The sequence below is a fragment of the Solanum stenotomum genome, chromosome 2, assembly GCF_019186545.1.
Source record: "Solanum stenotomum isolate F172 chromosome 2, ASM1918654v1, whole genome shotgun sequence".
In the NCBI taxonomy this organism is placed as follows: Eukaryota; Viridiplantae; Streptophyta; class Magnoliopsida; order Solanales; family Solanaceae; genus Solanum; species Solanum stenotomum.
In genome coordinates this window covers 4,333,876-4,355,938 of record NC_064283.1, presented here as the reverse complement: position 1 = coordinate 4,355,938, position 22,063 = coordinate 4,333,876, and the positions used below count along the sequence as shown (strand labels likewise).

The following is a 22,063-nucleotide window of genomic DNA, read 5'->3' as shown; positions in this document are numbered from 1 at the left end:
CTAATCAATTTTACCAAATTAATGAGCAATATAGGCATTGTAATACCGAACACGCATAATTAATAAATATCTTTTTTTTTATAATTACATGTTGTTACAAATTTTCAAACACATAATTTTACAAAAAGTTATCTAATAAATCAAGGAAAAATGGTTTGATATACCCTCAACTTTGTCATTTAGAGCTGATATATTCCTTGTTATGAAAATGACTCATATATGCCCTTAGTGTTATACAAATGACTCACATATAACCTTTTCTTCTAACGGAAGTAGAAAATTAATTTCAATTTAATATTTAATAAAAAAAATTAAAAAAATATAATCACATATGGATATATTTAATCCTCCTCACATATATATTTTTTTGACCTTTTTTGGTTTCAACAACTAATTTAAATTTATCATTTTGATGGTCAAATTTATTTATGTTTCACTAATTTTCTTGTAAAATTTATTATAGATGACCCAATTTTTTTTTCCAAATACAAAAACTAAATAACAATGTAGTCGAAAAAATATTTTTAAATTATAATATAGCCAAAAAAAAATAGTTTTAAATTTTTTTTCTTTACACAATGGAATGAAAGGAAAAATAAGAATAAGAAATTCAAACAATGATAATCAAAGACGTCAAAAAATAATTTATGTATAAAAATGATTAAAATATACCTTGAACTTTGCTAGAAAGATCATATATACCCTACATGAATTTTTTTAAAATTTAAAGTAAAAAATATAAATTTAAAACTATTTTTTTTATTTTCGTTAAATGAAAGGTATATATGAGCTCATTTTGTAACAGTAGGGATATATGTGAACCATTTGTATAACAATTAAAATATATATGAACCACTTTCATAACGAGGGCATATCAACTTCAGATGACAAAGTTGGGTGTATATCAGGCTCTTTTCCCATAAATCATTAATAATGTTAATTAACTATTCTTTAATAAAATCATCTCAGTACAAACAATTTCACATCTAAGTCTTTTTTATAAAATTTAAATCTCTTTATTTTAAAACAATTTTTTGGTTCAAATTTTATATTGAATTCCTGATTTAAAATTGAACCTAAAAATTTTGAACAAATTTCATAAAAAAAATTAATTTAAAATCAAAACTTGAAATACTCCCCAAATGCGCCAAAAAATTTCCCTAAAATCACAGCAAGTGGGGGCCAACCTCTTTTTTCGCAAAACAGTAACTCATTTAATTTTGTCTTTAATGTTCCCCTTATTTATATCTCTCCCTTTTTTTTCCATTTCCCCAATTTCCCAATTTTCAATTTCAGCGTAACCCTACAGAACCCAAAACCCCAACCGCTACACCACCGCACCACCACCACCATCAATGGCGGAAATCGATTCAGCTCAGTCCCAGGAGACCGTCTCACAGGAGACTCAGAACAAGCCGATGACCACTTCCTTCAGCATTTGGCCACCAACTCAGCGCACTCGTGACGCCGTCATCAACCGCCTCATCGAGTCTCTGTCAACACCTTCCATACTCTCAAAGCGTTATGGAACTCTCCCTCAAGACGAGGCTTCTGAAACTGCAAGGCTGATTGAAGAGGAGGCATTTGCTGCTGCTGGATCCACTGCTACCGATGCTGATGACGGCATTGAGATACTTCAGGTTTACTCAAAGGAGATTAGCAAGCGCATGATTGACACTGTTAAGTCCAGATCTGCTCCTGCTGCTGCTTCGGAGAGTGAGAGTAAGCCGTCGGAGTTGCCGGCTGATGCTTCGGAGCCCTCCTCTGCTTCTGGTCTCACTGGGGATGTCTCATCCGTTGAAACCGAGCCTTGAAGAGGTCATTTGCTTACTTTTGTTTTGTTAAATATTTGCTTCTGCAGTGAGAAATCATCTAGGGTTTGGTTAATTCAATTACTTGCAAGCTGTATTAACTCAGGTAACAGCTTTATGCAGTTTATGGATTGTTAAGGTGTTTAAATGTTATGTTAAATACCATGAAATTAATGCTATCTAAATGTGGTTGATGGAAAAAGTTGTGATTTTGGCATTACGTTGTTTATATTTCCTTTTAATGCCTGTTGATCTGCATACTTGGCTGGAACTGGTGGATGTTTGTTATTGTGTACCTCATTTATATCTGTTTCATTTATTAATTTTCCTCTTCCTGTCCATTGTGCTTTAACCTTCTGGAGTTGTTTGGTGTGAGGTATAAGCTACAACAATCCCAGGGATAAAATGCCGGACTATGTTATCCTGCGTTTGGTTGGAGGTATTAGGCAATTCTTGGATTATTTATCACATCATTTATACCTTAGGGATGGGATAGGTTATCTCATACACATGTTGGAATAACTTATCCCGGGATAAGTTGTTCCCAACCAAACGATCCTCACAGTTTTAGTAATTCTTGGTAGGGTAGGCTGTACGAACTCTCAGTTTTATGTTAAGTTTGTGCAAGAATAAATGTATATCAGTTGCTTACCAGTTACCACTGATAAATAGATGTTTAAGTCTATGAGAAATGACAGGGATCATATGTAAATGGTTGTCAACTAAAAGAAAGAGCTGGAGTTTTTCAAGAGCGAACTTCCATTCACTCAGGTTACTTTGTCAGATAACAATGTAGGGATAGGATGGAGCTTTTGTTGTTGCCTAAGGAAATGATTTTGAGTAATTGATGATAATATGGTTTCAAGATCTATGAACAAGAGAAACTCCTAAGTAGTCATTTAAGTAAATAGATGAGTAGGGAGGATGGAGTCTGTTAAAGAAATCGTAAGATGTTGGGAGAGTTATGTTGTTTCAATTCTAGAAAGTGAGTTATCAATAGCTTTCTATTTATTATTTACTTTATAGCTATAGTGTCGAGCTTATACATGCATACTTCCTTTTACAAGGCTGGTGTGTTTTGTTTGCTTCCATATATCCTGGTAGATGTTGAGGTGAAGAGTTTTTCTATTCTGAATTCACGTCGAAAGCAATCCATACTTATTTATAAACTCCATGCATGTTCTGGAGAATGGGATAAACTTTGGGTCCCAGAAAACTTGATTTGGTTACATCAAACTCCAGATTGTTTGCAGGGGGTACTTGTGAGTACATTAGGGTTAGCCTGAATCCTTCTTATAGAAGCTTTACTCATCTTTTTATCTAGGATTAGAGTAACAAACATTGTATTGGTTTTCAAGTTTTAACATAATGAAGCTTGATATGTTAGACTAGTTAGTGCAATAGAAAGGTTGAGCTCCGTCCGTGGAACTTGTTAAGAGGAGCCTACAAGAATGAAAGACAGTGATTGTTTTCCGTAAGTCCTGACTTTATTTAAATACCAGGAAGTGAGTAGTCACTGGCGTGCTTGTTCGTTTGTTTGTATTTTTGCCAAGATCTTTAGTGTTTATATGTACTGCTCTCACATATCACACATTTATGATAGATCGAGGAAGATATTTCCTAGTTTGCTTCTCTTTACTGGTGGGATAAATTTTGTGATAAATGTGAATACAATGTGGTCTATTCTTAAATGTAACGCTCATTAGGGAGAATCTGATGAGCTCGGGAACCAACCAACTAATATCACATGATAGGTACTTATTGCTGTTTGAAATGTTTATTAAAAACCATGTATGCTCAAACTAGATGAACTTTAGGGACTCCGGAGAAAAGAAGAACCTTAGGGAGAATGTGATGAGCTTTGGGATTAAGAGAAGTAGGTTTTCTGATCAGTGTTGGTCTATTGGGCGAGCTCAAAATTTTGACACAGTCAGTAGTTGTTAATATTGCAAATGTGGATATTAATCCCACTTTCTGCAACACTGTAGCTTATCTTATCTAGTGTTAAGGTGATAAACGAATTTGGACATGCTGAAAGCAACATTTAGTAGGTGGTAGTTGCCCAGTATTAGGCTTGACATGTATGACTTGTGCTGAATAACTTGTTATGCTTATAGATGTTTTTTTTTTGAGAGAGGGAAACCCTTAAGAACAGAGAGTGGTTGAGCTAAAAAGCATGACAAGGGATAAAGGAGAAGTATTTGGTCTAGCAAAGAAGAGTCTCCTTCCTTGGTTAAGCACCGGAGAAGGGTGTCTGAGTTATCAATAGCTTTTTTTATGCTCTCTCTTTATTATAGCAGTGAGGGAGGGCCTCATTTACCTTCTTTTATGTTCTCTCTTTATTCAAGGTTTAACTCACTCACAACATATGCATAGAACAAATTAAGTTGGTGTTGAGGGGGAATGTTAAGAATTCATCACCAACTTAATTAATATCTATGTTATTTCCGTGACCCGCCCTTTGGACCAATCACAGCCTTCTAAACTTGGTGGATAATGGGCACATTTTGGGAGTTGGAATTGTAGTTGATGAACAATAACTAATAATCGAGTTTTGGAGCAGGATGTTGAAACTTCTTGTTTCCTTAAATTCCTGTTCCAGATCCTAACTAATTTGTGATTAAGGTTTAGTTTAATGATCCTGTGTTTTTGTGTGCCGGTTTATCAGTCTTTCCTTTGTGGAAAATTGTAGTGATAGGAGCTTCCTTTTTCTTTTTCTTGAATTGGTTGTATGTACAATTGTACACTAGCTAGATTTCTAGTTCTCATCATCTGGACTATGGGTTACTTTGGACTTGATTTCAAAGTTTTCCTTTTATCACGGTAATCTTGCCCTCTCAATTACTAGAGAGCTCAAATTACATAGAATAGAAGTACACTTGATTTCAAAGTTTTCCTTTAATCACGATAATCTTGCCCTCCCAATTACTAGAGAGCTCAAATTTAGTATAGGTACAAAAGGAAAGTGGAGGTGATTATCATGTTTACTACTTTGCAGTATATTATGTTACCTACATTAAATGTTGGATCCTTTTGTTACCTCATGACAACAACTGATCAGCTCTCTACCTCCACAAAGGTAGGGGTAAGGTTTGCGTACACCTTACCCCACCCCACCTATGGGATATCACTGGGTATGTTGTCTTTGCTCTAATGATTACTATATTTTTTCATATATTGAAGTTTGAACTTCACTCAAGATACAAAGTATGAGGATTTGTCGTTAAAATGGAAGGCATGTATACTAGATTTTCAAGACAAATCACATCTTTTTGGAATTACATGTTGAAAGAAAACTGTTTCACAAGCTGTCTTTTGCTATCCTTTTAATCATGTACGTTTTTTTTTCAGGCTTAGCTGCTTCAGAAAATTCCAACCTCATCATCAGATCTTCTGACTTTCGAGTTTGGCTCTCGGGATGCAATGTGGGTGTAGCTTCTAATAGTCAATGTATCTTATTATTGACTCTTTAGAGGAACGGAATTAATTCTTTTTAAGAGTTTATGAATATGGAATAGTTTTCAAACTTATAAACCTGTCCAGGATGGGGAAAAAAAAATGCACCGACTTTATGTATGGCATATAAGGGGTACAATAATTTCTCTATGCGGAATGTTGAAAAGTTTAATTAAGTTGTGCCTTGTATGCTGTCATCTTTGAAAATCTAGTTTCACTGTTGCATTGGCCAAGTATTTTCGAAGCAAAATGCTGCAACCCAGGACCCATCACTCAAAAATCCAATGACAGCTAGTAACTCAAATGTTTGCTACAATAATGTATACCCATGTAGTTTTACAAGTGAGGTTTGGAGAGCACAGAATGTGTGTGGACATTGCCCCTTTCTTTGTGAATAGATGGGTTGTTTTCTATAGACTTTTAACTAGCTAGAAGAAGGAAAATTTTATCATCATGTTCACTATTTTCTCACTTAAATTATTTGAGGGTAAATAATTGTCATCATAATAAATTAAAGTTCACAACTATAAGAATTTATAGAAAAAAGGTATTGAACATTGTTTTACATCAATAAAATCGTTAACTTGGGACTTTTATCATACAAAATTGCCCTTTATCATTAAAAAAATAGCAAAATAAATTAAACTATTTTTATACTCAAGATGTTTTTAAATAGCAAAAATAGCTCTTAAATTCATACATCAACATTAGCATATTAGTACGATTATAATATTTTATATTAATAATAATTAGATTAAATAACTCATATTTTAGCTACAAATAACTCTATTTAAATAATAAAGTTTTTAAGCTAATCGATTTAAATAAATTTATTAGTACAAATATAAAACATAAAAATAAGAAAATAAACAAAATGAAAGGATTTGAGGGGGTATTTTTGTCTTTACATATATTAATCCCATGGTTTTAGATCCATGTATTACTAATACCACCAAATGGAAGGTATTAGTTATACACTCTATAATACCATTAGGGTTGTTCATGGTTATGGTTAAAAAACCAAATTGAACCGCAATCCGAACCAAACCAATTAAAACAAACGATAATTTGGTTGGGTTTGGTTTTAAATTTTGAAAATCGATATTATTTGGATTTGTTTTGGTTTTACTAGAAAAAAAACCACAAAAATAACCAAACCAAACCGATAAATTAGATATATAAATTTTATAATTATTTATATATTATTCATAAATAAAATATAAATATTTTATTAAATTTTAAACAACTTAAGTCTTTAACTTTACAATTTTTTCAAGCCCAATACTTTAGCCCAACTATAATAATCCTAAGTCCAAGTTCATTAAAATCCATTTTAGTCTTTACCTACCCTATTTCACATAAAATAGTCATACTTTCTCTTAATTGAAACACTTTGTTCGTGTAATGATAACTCTAGTATTGCTTAATTGAACCGATAATAGCTTTTCTGTGGATTTTTCATGTGCTAGATGTTTGTATCTATCTACGTAAGTCCTCAAAAAAATTACTATTACTTTCAAACCGGATAAACCAGAAAAACTAAACCAAACTGATAATAACCAAACCGACGGTTATTTTTTTCGTTTGGTTTGGTTTGGTTTTAGAAATTTAAAAAACCGACTAGATTGGTTTGGTTTTGATTTTAATTAATAACCGATCCAAACTGAACCACGAACACCTCTAAATACCATGGAGGATGGATTAGTTATACATAGACCCAAAATTTCTACCAAACATAGTACTACATAATACCACACATAATACTAGGATTATTTCTTCTAATAGTACTCCCTACCAAACGACCCCTTAGTAGACTGTTAAACCGTAAAATGTTCCCTAGTAAAAGCATGTTGTAGGAAACATTAGCTTGACTTTTTGGAACCGTAGGATAAGTCCATTGCATGAAATTATAACAGCATTTTATATGCTATACATATTTGTTTCATTTAAGAACGTATAAGTCAGCTTTAGCAGGTGGAAAAGCTATCGCCACAACCACGTAAAATCTAACTTTTTGACTTACACGGTCATTAGTCGCAGAATATTTCGGATTCTGCAATACTGCAAATATGCACCTCTTTAGGATTGAAAAAAAAAAATCGATCTACTTTCATTTGATATTTACTGCTTCACAAGAGCAGCTTTCTTATTAGGCAAATGGAATTCACTCTTGAATCTTGTTAAATTAGTTTTTAGGCCTAACTCACACCCCAAGAGCTAGCTCAAAAGGAGGAGGATTGTTCAAGCCTTATAAGGAGTCCACCCATCTCATTAACCACTGATGTGGAACTTTTTGTCATTCTTTAACAACCCACCTCACGCCCAGTGCTTAGCATCTGGTGCGTGGACAATTTTGATTTTGGGGTCCCCAACATCGGGTGAGACGGGTCCTGCTCTGATACCATGTTAAATTACTTCTTAGGTCTAACTCACACCCCAAAAGCTAGCTCAAAGAGAGTAGGATTGTTCAAGCTTTATAAGGAGTCCACCAATCTCATTAACCACCAATGTGGGACTTTTTGTCATTCTTTAACAGATCTTATGATTATGGAGTAGTAACAAGCTTACTAATGTATCCAAGATGTAAAACAAACTTCATGTATTATTAATTAGGATTAATTAAGGTACTTTTTTCAATATGGGGTTTTCAATTAGTTAATTATGCAGACAGGATAAGTTGTAGTAGCTAGTAAAACGTACAATCCATGACACTTAAACTTTTTGAAAATCTAATTTCACGGCTGCAATTTGGCCAAATGTTGCAGAGCAAAACAGCTGTAACCAAGGACCTATTACTCAAAAATCCACTGAATATGTAAAGTCAAATTTTAATGGGACTACTCACGCTTCTTTGCGAAGTCATACTCTATAACAACATTTCATTATGACAATCATATAAATATGAAACCTTTTTTTCATATTATGTCATATCACATGTTTTCTACTATAACATTTCACTATGACATCTAAAAATATCAAAACAAATAATGTTAATTATAGAAAAGTTGAACTATATTAGCCCAAAAGTAAGCTTAATTATATTCTTAGTCAAATTGGATCTGTGTATAGGACAGAGAAGAGAAATATGATACACATTCTTAACAATAACCACGCAAAAGAGAAAAAAACAGAGAGTTTTCCAATAGTACATAGTACATCTTGTTGGTCCAGAAATATTCCCATGTAAAAGCATATGAAGTACAAACGTTAGCTGGACTTTTTGGATTCGTACATGTAGAGAGTTAATCGGTTTCTTACATGACTACTCAACTAATAATTATCATTTCAGAAAAAACATCTTTTTTCTTGATTTCAATTTCTCCGAGAAAGGAAGTAATTTTGAGATAACAACTTTTAGTTAAATGACTATCCGATAAATCAAGACCATGAAGCTACAATTTTACTTTGTTCCTAATTCTATAGCATGTTATATGCTATAAAACATATACTCCCTATGTCCCAAAAAAAAATGACACATTTTTATATTAAGTAACAATTTAACTTTAAAATATCCATTTTACTGAAATGATTTATAGTAACACAAATTTCTATCATTTATTTTAAATCACAAGTTTTAAAAGTCTTTCTTTCTTTTTTAAATTCAATATCGAATTAAACTACCTCATATAAAATGAGACTTACTAGAAATTGGTTTGTTTCCTTTATGAACATGCGATGAGTCAGCTTTAGCAGGTGGAAAAGTTATCAGTTCCAGCTACGTAAAATCTAACTTTTTGACTTACATCGCCGTAAGTCGCAGAATATTTTGGATTCAACAATGTGCGTGGTCATAAATGTATAGCTTGCTACACACGAGGGGATGCCTTTAATTTCAAATTCCACCACATGTCGTCCTTAGAGATTATAACTAAGTCAACTTCTCAAGGCGTTCGCATATGATTTGGTTGAATTTTTTATTTTTTTATAAAAAATAAAAGAATTTTAAGGTGAAATCGGAAAAAAATAATTGAAGTATCTTTAATGTGTTACTATATCAAGTCTAAGCATATTTGAATGAGCTATTTGTTACACATAAAAATCGACTGTTTAAGTAACTACAATACATGTTTTATTATATGCATGCCAAGACAATTAATAAAAGTTATACTCAATTCAACACTAGATCTCTATTAATGTGGAAGAATGTGTGCTTCATGCTGAATATATTGTTTTATTATATGCAGAGGAAACTGGAATTTTGATTTCATGAGTTTTATATTATGAAAAATTGAATTCTTGATGATTATATATACTATTAAGTCATAATCAGAATGCTAGTTCTACCTCTATACCTTAACTTACATGGTTATCAATCACAAGTTGAACAATAGCTAGACAAAAGGCTGGTGCACACTTGTTAATATCGCGCTTATCTAAACTTTTAAAATTTGAACCCGTAAAACTTAAATCATAAATCTGTCTAGGCACTGTACATGTGTTGAAACCTGAAATTAATGAGAGACTATATTTGAACCAAAGTTCAAAACACAAGTAAAAACTTGAGTTAAGAAGTTGTCGGCCGAACAACACACTGAAAAAAATTTCCTGCAGCTGGTCAAAATCTCCAAAGATTTTGCGTCACCAAGAATTATTATAACGCATTTAAAGTCAATAACTAAGTGTGGTCCCAAATTTTCATAAATTTTGAATTTTGGGTTTTGAGACAAAAGTTCATGACATTTTATTTTATCAATAGAAAAAAAAAGAGTGAATTTAGAGCATCATAATTTATTGATTGAAATATAATCAATCTAAATGAAAGGACAAATAAGTCCAATCAAAACAGATGAAGAATTAGTATAGAAATTATTTAAAATACATTATAACACACAATGATAGTATTGTAGTTCTCCTTCAGTCTTAATTTAATAAGCCATCATGGTTTCCATGAGAAATTAATAAAAAACAATACTAATATGGCATGAAACTCGAACCAATATAATAATCCTCTAACTAATGAAAGACAAATAATAATAATAATAAAAAAAAAACTTGTTCTTTCTCATCAATTATTTTCTTAAATGAAAAATACATAAATTTCTATGGAGAAATAATACAGCCACCATTCAATCACCATAGGTCCAAAATAATTTTTAAATAGCTTTAAAAATAACTAAATCTCAATACAAATTAAAGTATTTCAATCATTTGGTATACATATCTTTAGCAATTACAATATACATCTTCAACTCAATTATGCTTCTATAGTTATGTCCTTCCTAAAAGAATGTCTCCTAAGTACATCACAACAATTGTGAAGAATTCTTAATAAACACCTTCGTGCAAAAATATATGTGTGAAACATAAACAGAAAATTTGAGACTAATAACTAATTAATGACCAGGACCTTTCCTGCTTGGTCCAGAAACCATAATAAAAGCCATGTTCTTTACTGAACTTTGTGTACTTCTCTTCACAATCTCCGCTCCTCCTAGTTGTCTTCCTTTATCGTCTTGTGAAGCCGCGGCAACGTTGTTTTTGGGCGATTGCTTCCGAAGGGATCGACAATTGACACAACTAATTAGTTGTGTACTAATTATTAAAAGAAAAACAAACAAAGCCAATGTGAAATATGAAGTTTTTCTAACTCTTGCCATGATATTGTATGTATGAACTTTGGGAATGTTGTGTTAATTATTTGTGTAAAGAAAAATGACGATTGATGGAGTTGTTAGATATTGCAACTGCTGGCAGTATTTATAATGAAAAAAGTACTATGAGAGGGACGGTGAGGAACCTTTTTTTTTTAAATATAGAATTGTGACACTTATTAACTACTTTGACTTAAGAGGATGGAGAGAATTGCAATACTTTTTCTTTAAAGTTTGTACAATAAATCTTTCGGCTAATATTACTATTAGAGCCCCTTTTTATAAAAATAAATAAATTGTTGAGAATGTTTTATGAGTAGTTGGAATATTTCTTTACACTGATATATAATGATGTTATCTCATACGTTATGATACAGGTTTTTTTCATTTCACACATGAGAATATTAATATTCAAATTGCGTGTGTACGAGCTTTGTATTTTCTACGCGGTCTTTAATTTGTTATGTTTTTGCATGACGGTATATAAAAAAAAAATTGTATGGAAAAAGCCAAAGACAGGCAATTTTGATGGCAGGTGGCATGACAAGGAAACCTGTGAAATTAAAAAGGATAGGACTATATATTATGTGTTCTTTTTCGTGGAAACCTCCTTTTTTTTTTTTGATGGCAAGACGGTGCTTGATTGTTATAGTTCCAAAATTCTTGTACCTAATTATAAGTTTAAATGAATCCTTGATAGTTGATACTAAGAGATTGGTTGGTACGCGACTAGCGAGTAGTGAGATGGGATAAATAAGAATATCTTATGAAATTATAATTTTATAAAAACTTTTTTGTCTATGATGATAATTTCATTATTTTAGTGGGACAAAGTAATTTTGGGATTAATATGAAATAAAGAAAATTGAAAATTTTATTTTGGAATAAGTTATCCTACCATTTTATTTCAATCAAATAATATGGAATAAATTCATTCTAACATTAATTATTCCTTATTTCTTGTACCAAAGAAGCAGAGTTTAATCTTTGTATTTGAAGCTCATTAATTAGATGTGAGCGTTTAACTTATATATATTAACGGTAAAAAATACTTTAATTACTATGAGTTCTTTTATAGCACTATTGAGTGACCTCCCGAAGACATTGATACCTTAGGGATTACATATTGTGCCAACTCGTCTATGTTGTCTCACTTCATAATCGGATAATTTTCTAATTGTTAAGTTGTTGTATAGCAAGTAACTTAGCGATTTTTCACGAATTGGGGGCATTTATCCCCTACCAATCCATTATCATTCTTCGTAGTATACCTAGAAATCAAAATTGGAGGGGGGAGACATGAAAAAATTAAAATAAAATCTGAAAAATATTTCCCGCTATACTAAACACACCCAAAGAGTGTAAAGAAAGAAAATTGCTAATGTGAATATAACTAGTAGATAATCTTATTTATAAATTAAGCAGAGTTGACGTTTGCTATTTTCCTGCAACTACCTGCCTTAACCTAATGTTATTTCATAATATAGCGTTAATTTGCCTCCCATTTTTTGTTTTGACATACACTACCATCCAATTTATTTTGCTTTCAACGTACATCTACTCCAAAATTTTGACCCAAGACCATGTGACTATTGGATTCCTTTTTAGTTTTAAATAGAGTACTTGGAATTCGTTGTATTTTTTAATGAAATATTAATATGGTTTTATTATTAAGTACTCCGTTCATTTTTAAAAATATTAAATTTATTATATTTAAAAGGTGATATTTGTGAACTGATACTCAATCTATCCTTATTGACTTGACAAACCTATTATTTTAGGGAAAATTACACGTATAAGCAAATATATATTAGCTAATTAATTAACTAATATAGTTTCCTTTAATTACAATTCTCGACCTACCTCTAGCTATAATTACGCGGCTCAACTTTTTAGTTTTGTAAAATTCGCACATTTGTATAATTCAGAATTTGTATGATATAATTTGTCAACTTTTGTATAATTCGAAATTTGTATAATATAATTTGTATAACTGTTTACACTTCTGATGTTTGTAACTGTATAAATTCGTTATTTTGAGTTTATACAAAAATAACTGAACTATACCAATGTACCCGCGAATTATACAAACATGCGGATTATACAAATATGTGAATTATACAAACGAGGCAGCTTAAACTGTAGCTATAACCCGTAAATCTGTAAACTATAGCTATAGAGCATAATTAAGTTTATTATAGTGGCTATTTGGGAAAGTTCTCCTTGAGAAAAAATAATAATTGACATAGAGAGTTTATTTTACCCCCATTAATTGATAGAATTTCAAAATTAATATACTCATTAAAGAGGTTTTACCTTTACAAAATAACCTAATGTTATTTCATAATATAGCGTTAATTTGCCTCCCATTTTTTGTTTTGACATACACTACCATCCTATTTATTTATTTATTTTGCTTTCAACGTGCATCTACTCCAAAATTTAGACCGAAGACCATGTGACTATTGGGTTCCTCTTTTAGTTTTAAATAGAGTACTTGGAATTCGTTGTATTTTTTAATGAAATATTAATATGGTTTTATTATTAAGTACTTCGTTCATTTTTCAAAATATTAAATTTATTATATTCAAAAAGTGATATTTGTAAACTGATACTCAATCTGTCCTTATTGACTCGACAAACCTATTAAAAATATAATAATTGGCATAGAGAGTTTATTTTACCCCCATTAATCGATAGAATTTCAAAATTAATTTACTCATTAAAGAGGTTTTACCTTTTTCAAAATAACTTTCTAAATAAATTGAGGGTATAATATGTAAAAAAAAAAAAAAAAAATTATCAAAAATGAAAAATGAAACAGGACAAATAAAAAGGTAAAATTGAACAAGTGAAAAGGGACCGAAAACGTTGCTAATTTAACTTAAAATCAACATCTTCTAACCTTCGTTGATTTTGTTAAAAATCAAACATTTATTAGTAACTCTCACCTAACATGTTTCGTTGTCCTACTCTGAAACTGAATGTTAGGTGACTTTTCATCTATACTTGTATTTTCTCTCTTTTTTTTATACCGTTTGTTTTTTATTTTGACGAAATTAAGACTCGTCTATAATGTTATATAATGTTATTGTGTTTGTGGTATTCAAAATAATTTTGATTTGAATATGTCCCTAAAGGTAATTAAACATTTAAATTAAATTCTGAAATTCAAAAAGATGATAAATTGCAACAGTAAGTTAATTCTAAAATCTCCCTTGAAGTTTGAGCTTGGGACTTTCATGTTGGAGGTCTCAAGTTCGAAACCCCTTGCCAGCGAAAGCAAGGGGTTTGCCTTCTGGGTCGAGCTCGTCGCACCAGGCTTGCCTAGTGCGGGTTACCTCTCCTATGTGGTTTGCGAGCTATTGCATAGGAGCGGGGGTTTTACCCTGTGCGCACTCAAAGGATAGCGGCTGCGGGTTTCCCTTGTCATAAAAAAAAAAAAAAAAAAAGGGATATAAGATATATACCGACTTTTTCAGGTTGATGACTTTAACAAATGAGAAAATAAATTGCTTATGGAATTTTTGGTCTAATATGAGGAATCTCAACTTCTACCAATTGTTAAGAGTCAAAAAGTTGAATAAAATTATGTGCACAAAAAATAGCTCATCATGAGATTAGCTGTTTGCTCTATTTGTCCCGACATTACACTACCTACATATGTTTTCGTGACTACTTGGAGTTTTTCCAATTAACTTGTTCACATGTACTATTGTTATTTAGCCGCGGCGAAAACAAAAATTCCGTTAAGGGTATTCAAGATCTACTAAATAAGATATGCATGATTTATTTTTTATTTATTTATATACTTTGTACAATTTTTATATACATAATATAATTTTTCTACGAGTGTGAATAGAGCCACCCTGAGCTGTGTGTGGCTACGCCACTGCTATTGTACTCTCTCCATCCACTTTTTTTGGCCAGTATACTAGAAATAGATGTTCGCTTTTATTTGTCTAGTTTAGAATTCAAGATATAATTTATCATTGGATTTCTAATTATCCTTGAATTTATTATATTCAAATAATAATATAGTAAATTATAATTTTATTTAGGGAAAAAAGGACAAATATACCTCTGAACTATCGTAAATGATATGCAGATACCCTCCGTCATACTTTTGGGACATTGGTGCCCATGTCGTCCAAAAACTAGAGCATATATACTCTTTATACCAACGGACATATATATATGTGTCATAATTTTATCCACCGAATCAACATTTATTAAATATTAAATTGATGAATCAGATTGCGCCACGTGTTTCTACTTAAAATGGACGGAAAGGGAGTATAATATTATAAGGAATACAAGAGAGAAATAAATGACGTAGCTTAGTTGTTGAAGTTTGAATTGTCGAGGGCCAAACTATAATGTAAAATTTCAAAGCACGTTTCTGACATTAATGCCTCCTCTTTCAAAGTAACTCCATGACTGTATGAGTTGGTGGAAATTGCTCCAATATTTTATTTGGGCACTCAACCCCTTTAACAAAAGTCAACAAAATTTCCATTAATGTTAATATAATGAGCTCTATTTTAGGAAAACTGTCAATTCTAAACATGACTACAGAACTGCTAAGTGTTTAGTTGAATTAATCAATTATTTGGTTAATGAGGAACTTCGAATTAATTTTAGGGGAAAGTTATATTTGCACCGATCGATTATCACATTTTAAGATCAATTAATCACTAGCGGACCAATTAATATTGGATAGCAATGTCAAATGCAATGATGAATGAAAATATGAAACTCGTCTAATTAAGGATGAAGTGGCTGACATATTCACAAAACCTTTTTCATCGACTCGATTTCAGTTTTTACTAAACACACTCAAGGTGAGATCGAAGGATCCAATTAGTCCTCCTCGGAACTTCATTTAGTATTCGTCTCCTTCGTCAGAAAATCACATAGTGTAGCTAGGTAAAAATATTTTAATATGTTTATATATTACATATAGACACTCCTTGATTTCTATGCGATTTTAATTCTTTATATTTTAACACCCCTTAATCGAAATTATGAATTTGCACCCCTTATGCAATTACATAGGAAAATACTCATGCCTCGTGAACCCTAACTTCCCAAGATTATGATCTCTATTTTATCCTCCTTGCAATGCATGAGGGTGACTAATATTAGTGTTTCACTTAAAATAATAGCATAGTGGCTATTCTTTCAAGTGCATTATATTGTGCATCACATGTACCTCTAAGGCTCTAACAAATTATATTCCTCCACAGCCAACCAACTGGGATTTTCGTAACATAATTTTATATTCCCTCACTATTTGTTTGTGAGTTTTCCAAGTATTATATTTATTTAATTTAGAGTATGTACCACCAAAGAAATGATTTTATATATCGAATCTAACATATAATACGAATAATATTCTAGAGTGATGATCACGGAACGAGAATGTTAATATTCATTCTTTATACCTATTGGATTTTTTCTTTCGTCATTTCCAATCTGGCCCTCCTAAAATCATGTTAATTAATTTATCATATAGTGACGATCACGGATCATGTGTAAATGAATTTTCAAGTGCAAAATCTTATATATATCCAATGTGAAATCATGATATTTAGGCGTTTCGATGATATTTGGTTAAAAATTAAAGGAAAAAAAAGTATTTAAAATTAAAACTAGTACTTGGACAATATTTTAACTTGAAAATTGTGAGTTGAAATCATTATTTCACTAGTACTCATCATATGTAATAAATTTCAGAATTTGTGAATTCTTAAGGAATAGTAATACCATAATTAGATTAATTAATTAGGATTAATTATGGGAATTTGTTGTGGTCACCGACCAGACACCGGTTAGTGCGCTCCGGCAGGAATTAACGGATATCCAGCTTGGTTTTTATAGAGTAGAGCAAAGTTTGCGCAATATGTGCAATTAATTCTTACAACTTCCAATTTTATAGGACACATGAAAAGATCTCTCAATTTTTTTTGTTGGTATAACCACTACAAACTTGATAATTATACAAGCCAAAATTCAATCATTTAACATATAGGTAAAAACCATATATATATATATATATAAGTCATAATTATCAACATTCGCGTCATATAGAACTGTAAAATGTTTTCTATTAAAAGCTAAACTAATTAAAACTCCGCTAATTTCATTCATTTCACCATAACTCTTAACGGATTATGCGTACGTTAGGTGAACCCCCCTCCTCCCAAAAATTATTTCCGTTTAGTCGTTTCGAACTTTTAGTAGTAAAAAGCATATCAATATCAAAATTAGAGCATTTATAGTAAAATATAAGAAAATATTGGATGTGTTACAATTTGTTTAGTTATGGCAAGTATTTATCAATCTAAACTAAAATAAGGAGGATAATAGATTATTAAAAATAAAATAAAATAATAATATACTTCATTCTTCTATTTGTTTGAGACAATTCCGACAAATTTGCATGGAAGTCAAAGTGCCTGATCATACGACCAAATAGGTGAATATGACTACTTCCCCTTATAAAACACATCATTACATCTCTTCATAGAATAGCATGTTACAATTAGTTTGAACATTTCAAAAACAACAACAAAGTAAAATCATGAAGCAACATTTTATAATCCTAGTATTTCTCATCGTCCTAATTGTATCGTCCTTTCAATTAGTTCAAATCCAAGGATCAAGGAAACTTAAAGAACACCATCATTATCGTCTTTTTGCGCCACCAAAGGTTAATGTTGATCAACAACAACAAAGATTCAATATCAGCAACTCAAAATGGTTTACTCAGAATCAGTATAAATCAATGTCTTCGTCTTCGTCCATTGATAATGCCATGACAAATCAAGCATATTCTGGCCCAAGTCATAGAGGAAGTGGCCATTAATTAGATAATTTTAATTAATTCCTTTGATTTACTGTATTTTTTTCGTCTTAAAAAATGGATTATTCCTCGACTTGCTTTAATTTGTTCGTTTCACTTCATATTCATTTTATACTTACTTTTGGATTGATCACAAGATTAATTCCAAATCCATTTTACACTACATCTTTTTTATTAAAGTAATTTGATTTTCAAATTGATTATTCTTTTTGCAATTGAATTATATTCGTTAATCTTCAACAAGCTAAGTATCACATTTTTCTTGTTAAAAACGTGTTTATGGTAAACCATAGAATTCTTTTTTTTGGTGTGCGTAGAAGAATAACAGAAAAGTAATAATTTGAATCGCGATATACAAGATAAAATTTTGAGATATTACATAATACATTGTATAGCCGCCACCTAAAAGAATACCAAATATGCGTGTACAGTATATACGTAAAATCTTGTATAAATTCTTTAGACTGATAAGTGGTTTCCAAGAAGAAATTTAATTTATTATTTTAAAGAATTGATGCTTTGAGTGAAATCGTATTTCTAGAACTAGATAGTTTGCAAGCAAAAAAGAAAAAGAAAAAAGACAAACAATGTTTTTCACACAATTAACAGGCAGTAAAAATTCAGTTGGAATATTTAACATATTTTTAGTTTAAAACGGTAAGATTCAAAAGTTTTTCTATATTTTTCTTAAACTTCATGTCAAATCAAAACAAGTAAAACAAATTGAAACAGATGAATATTTTGGGAAACTTACATAAATTTCACTAGTTTAGAAGTTAATTACTTAGCTACACTCTAGTTTGCAATATACATATCTTACCAAATTTTGGTGCTTCTAGATACGTCCAGATACATGTATCTCAAAACAAGTCAAATTTAGGTGTAATTTGTTCAAGATACATTGCATTCATGTGGATTCGCATGTATCTGGGGTACATAGCAAATCTCACTCACCTCTCTTTCATCTCGCTTACCACTCTCCCGTGTATCTGTTATCCCATATACATGCAAATCACTCCAAATACATACAGATACATGTATCTAGTGTGATTCACATATATCTGGGATACAAATGAATCTCGATCATCTCTCTTCCTATTTTTGTGTATCTAGTATTAAAAATATAAGATACATAAAAAATTCTTAATTAGTGGTAAGATACATAATATGTTAGTATAAGCAATAATAGTATATATGGTAGTAAAGTATGTCTCAAGTTTTTTCAAATATTTTTGGGTACTTTTCTTAGCCCAGTCACTGATTTGACTGTGAATTAATGGATCAATCCAGTTTATAACTAGGTCCCTCTAAAGCCCATATTGGGAGGGCCCAATACTTTCTGGTGTGTCACAATTTGCAGATAAATAAAGTTAATATAAAATGATTGGGGAATAGACAAAACATATTGAGTGTTAATTAAGGTGTCATTTTCTAAGGTGATTTCCTAAGATATTCTTTTTCTTGATTAAGCAACATTATTATCTTCTCTTCATCTTATTGGCTTGATTCTATCATCTTTTCAATCACTAGTATTATTATGTTCTTTGAAGTTTAAATAATAGGTGTGTTTGGTATATGAAAGTACAAGGCACTAAAATGTTTTCCTTCAAAAATAAGTGGATTTTTTTACTTACTTTTTAGTGTTGACAAATAAAAAATATTATCCTAAATATATTTATACGTGATTTAGAAAAATATTATGAAGATGGGACGTGATGGATGGAGAGTGAAGTTTGGGGCAAGAGAAAATGATCAAAATGGTCTTTAATGTATGAGTAATGCTATATTTTGGTCCTTAATATATTTCACTTTATTGAAATAGTTTTTAATGTATAACAAAAAATGTTCATTTTGGTTCTTAATATATTTCACTTGATTGAAATATTTCTTAATAAATATCAAAAGGGGTTTATTTTGGTCTTTTACCCTAAACCTTGGAGATTTTATTTTAAAAAAAGTTATTCATAACTTATTAAGTCTTTCATTGCTTCAGACTTTGTTTTTTCTTCTTAGTTCATTCAATCAACAATATAAAAATTAATTGAAACAAACTTGATCCATATACCATCATATATACTCCAATTTAGTTAAATAATACTCAAAGTTGATAGTATAAAAAATATTTGAAAAAGAAAAAGAGAAGATGAAAATTATTAATCTTTAAATGTGAAAATATAATAGTTAAATTAAAAAAATAAATATTTTTAAAAATAAACTAATGATATAATTTTCTTGTCCACTATTAGTAAATAGTAGTTAATCTCTTGAGATCAAAACATCTATTCTTCTAGAAATTAGTATTTTTATTAAGAGGGATATATGCCAATGGCTAAAAGAGTATTTATATTATGAATAAGAGGAAATAAATTGGGGCGAACCTAGTATATCGAGGGTAATTTTTTGAGAAATTCAACAAATCATATATTTATATTGAGAAAAATATTATATAGTAATTAGTATATATAAGAAATATTTAATAAAAATCTAATAACAAAGCAATCACTTTGATATAACGAGAATGAAGGTCCACTTAAATGAGATACATATTTAAATGTCTATGCGCAAGAGAATAATTTCAGTGGAGACTATAAGATGGATGACTGGTATAACCACTCTATTAAGGAAGTGGGAAAAGGCGAAGGAATGGACCTAAAAACTGTGCTATTTAATGAGTGAGACAGCGGGCTTTGTTTTTATAAAAAGACAAGGAACACACCACTAATCACATGGACAAACTTGTCATTTTCTCACGGCCCACCCAAAAACCCAATTCATTACTTTTCTTTTGTCCCCTTCGATAATCATTTCTACAACCTCCCATCCCATGTGCTTCCCTTTAATCCCACCATTAACATTTAACACACCCCACACCTACCCCCCTAATCTACCGAATAAAAAGACTTCCTCTATCCTTATATTTTCACAATTCAGATCTACCGATGAAGCGGCAATTCGACGCCGGAGAAACTGATTGGGCCAATTTCACCGGCGCCGATGATGTGAAGAAGATGAAGAAGGAGGTGTTAGAGTTGGAGGAAGAGAGGAAGTTACCGATGAAGAGGCAATTTGAAGCTAACTGTGCAACCACCGTCTCCGGCGACTTGAAAAAGATGAAGCAGGTTATAGAGTCGCCGGAGGTGGATACGGAGGCGGTGTTGTTGAATGAGAATCTACTGTACGAAATACTGAAACACGTCGACGGGCGCACGTTAGCTACGGCGGCGTGCGTTAGCAAACAGTGGAACCAGTCGGCGTTAGATGAGCGGCTATGGGAGCTGATCTGCACAAAACACAACCGTAACCAACAGCAACAGCTCCGAGCCGTCGTCCTCGCTCTCGGCGGCTTCCGGCGTCTCTACTCACTCTACCTCTGGCCACTCTCCAAGCCATCGCCGTCTTCATCGGCGTCTTCTTCGACTCCTCCGGCTTCCGCCTGGCCTTGCCTTCCTCCGGCGCCTACTCGGCCGTTGAAATACGCCGCTGCAAACACCCGATGGGGAAAAGACGAAGTCAATCTCTCGCTATCGCTGCTATCAATTCGGTATTACGAGAAGATGAATTTCAAAGCTAATAAATCAACTTAATTGATATATTATATATTCAATTTCGTAATTTTAACATTATATTATCCTAGTTTTTCAGCTTAAGTTTTGGGTTTTTTTACTGTATTGAATCATTTATGCTTTTGATCTATATATCTGTTATGTAACATATGTAAGGCTTTTAATTTTTTCCAATTAATGTAAATTGAGGACTGATTAATTCAAGTTGTGATTCTTATTCTAATTACTATGTTAATTAGCGTTAATCTTTGTTTTGGGGAAGACAGGATTAGTGTGAAATATGAGCTGAAACAAACAGATAAGAACAAAGAGTTGGCCACGCTTTCTGGCAGTATTAATGGCTTTTGGAAAAAGATAGGAAAATGACGAAAAAAGCGATGTGTGTTGGCTCTTGGGATGTATTAATGGGAATTTTATTAAATTATATATATATGGATTAGGGTGAAATTGGAATTTAGGTATCATTTGGCACTTTGCTAGAATCAAGAAAGAAAAATCTTTTTGGTTAGAATGATATTTTATCTATGTTATTTTATTTTTTAAAATAGTTTTATCTTTTTAACTTTAATACTTTTTAAAAAAATAACAAAAAGATTAGTTTATTTAAAATTAAAAAAATATTATAATTTTTTTTAATTTTCGTGCCATTTGCACTTTCCAATCAAGAATATTTGACCTTGTTATCCTATTTGTGAGTCGGTGATCAAAGTTTATCCCTTTTATAAAGTTGGTGCATATTAACAAGTTTTATTGACATAATTTGTGAATAATTGA

The 22,063-nt window shown here is 31.3% G+C and overlaps 3 protein-coding genes across 4 annotated transcripts in view; 2 read left to right on the top strand and 1 right to left on the bottom strand.

The window, feature by feature from the left end:
• Positions 1-22,063, bottom strand: part of LOC125857134 (WD40 repeat-containing protein HOS15-like) — a 281,455-nt gene that overhangs the window by 72,050 nt on the left and 187,342 nt on the right. The gene's annotated exons all lie outside the window — the stretch shown is intronic.
• LOC125857164 (MFP1 attachment factor 1) lies at positions 1,267-5,450 on the top strand. The gene is made up of 2 exons (XM_049536846.1): positions 1,267-1,818; positions 5,163-5,450. Exon 1 carries the CDS (start codon positions 1,356-1,358, stop codon positions 1,812-1,814), a length of 459 nt encoding a protein of 152 aa, XP_049392803.1. The 5' UTR covers positions 1,267-1,355; the 3' UTR covers positions 1,815-1,818; positions 5,163-5,450.
• Positions 20,474-21,508, top strand: LOC125857159 (F-box protein GID2). The gene has a single exon (XM_049536841.1). It carries the CDS (start codon positions 20,666-20,668, stop codon positions 21,308-21,310), a length of 645 nt encoding a protein of 214 aa, XP_049392798.1. The 5' UTR covers positions 20,474-20,665; the 3' UTR covers positions 21,311-21,508.

Coding starts and splice junctions, on each gene's coding strand:
- LOC125857159 (XM_049536841.1), top strand. CDS start 20,666: ATGAAGCGGCAATTCGACGCCGGAGAAACTGATTGGGCCAATTTCACC.
- LOC125857164 (XM_049536846.1), top strand. CDS start 1,356: ATGGCGGAAATCGATTCAGCTCAGTCCCAGGAGACCGTCTCACAGGAG.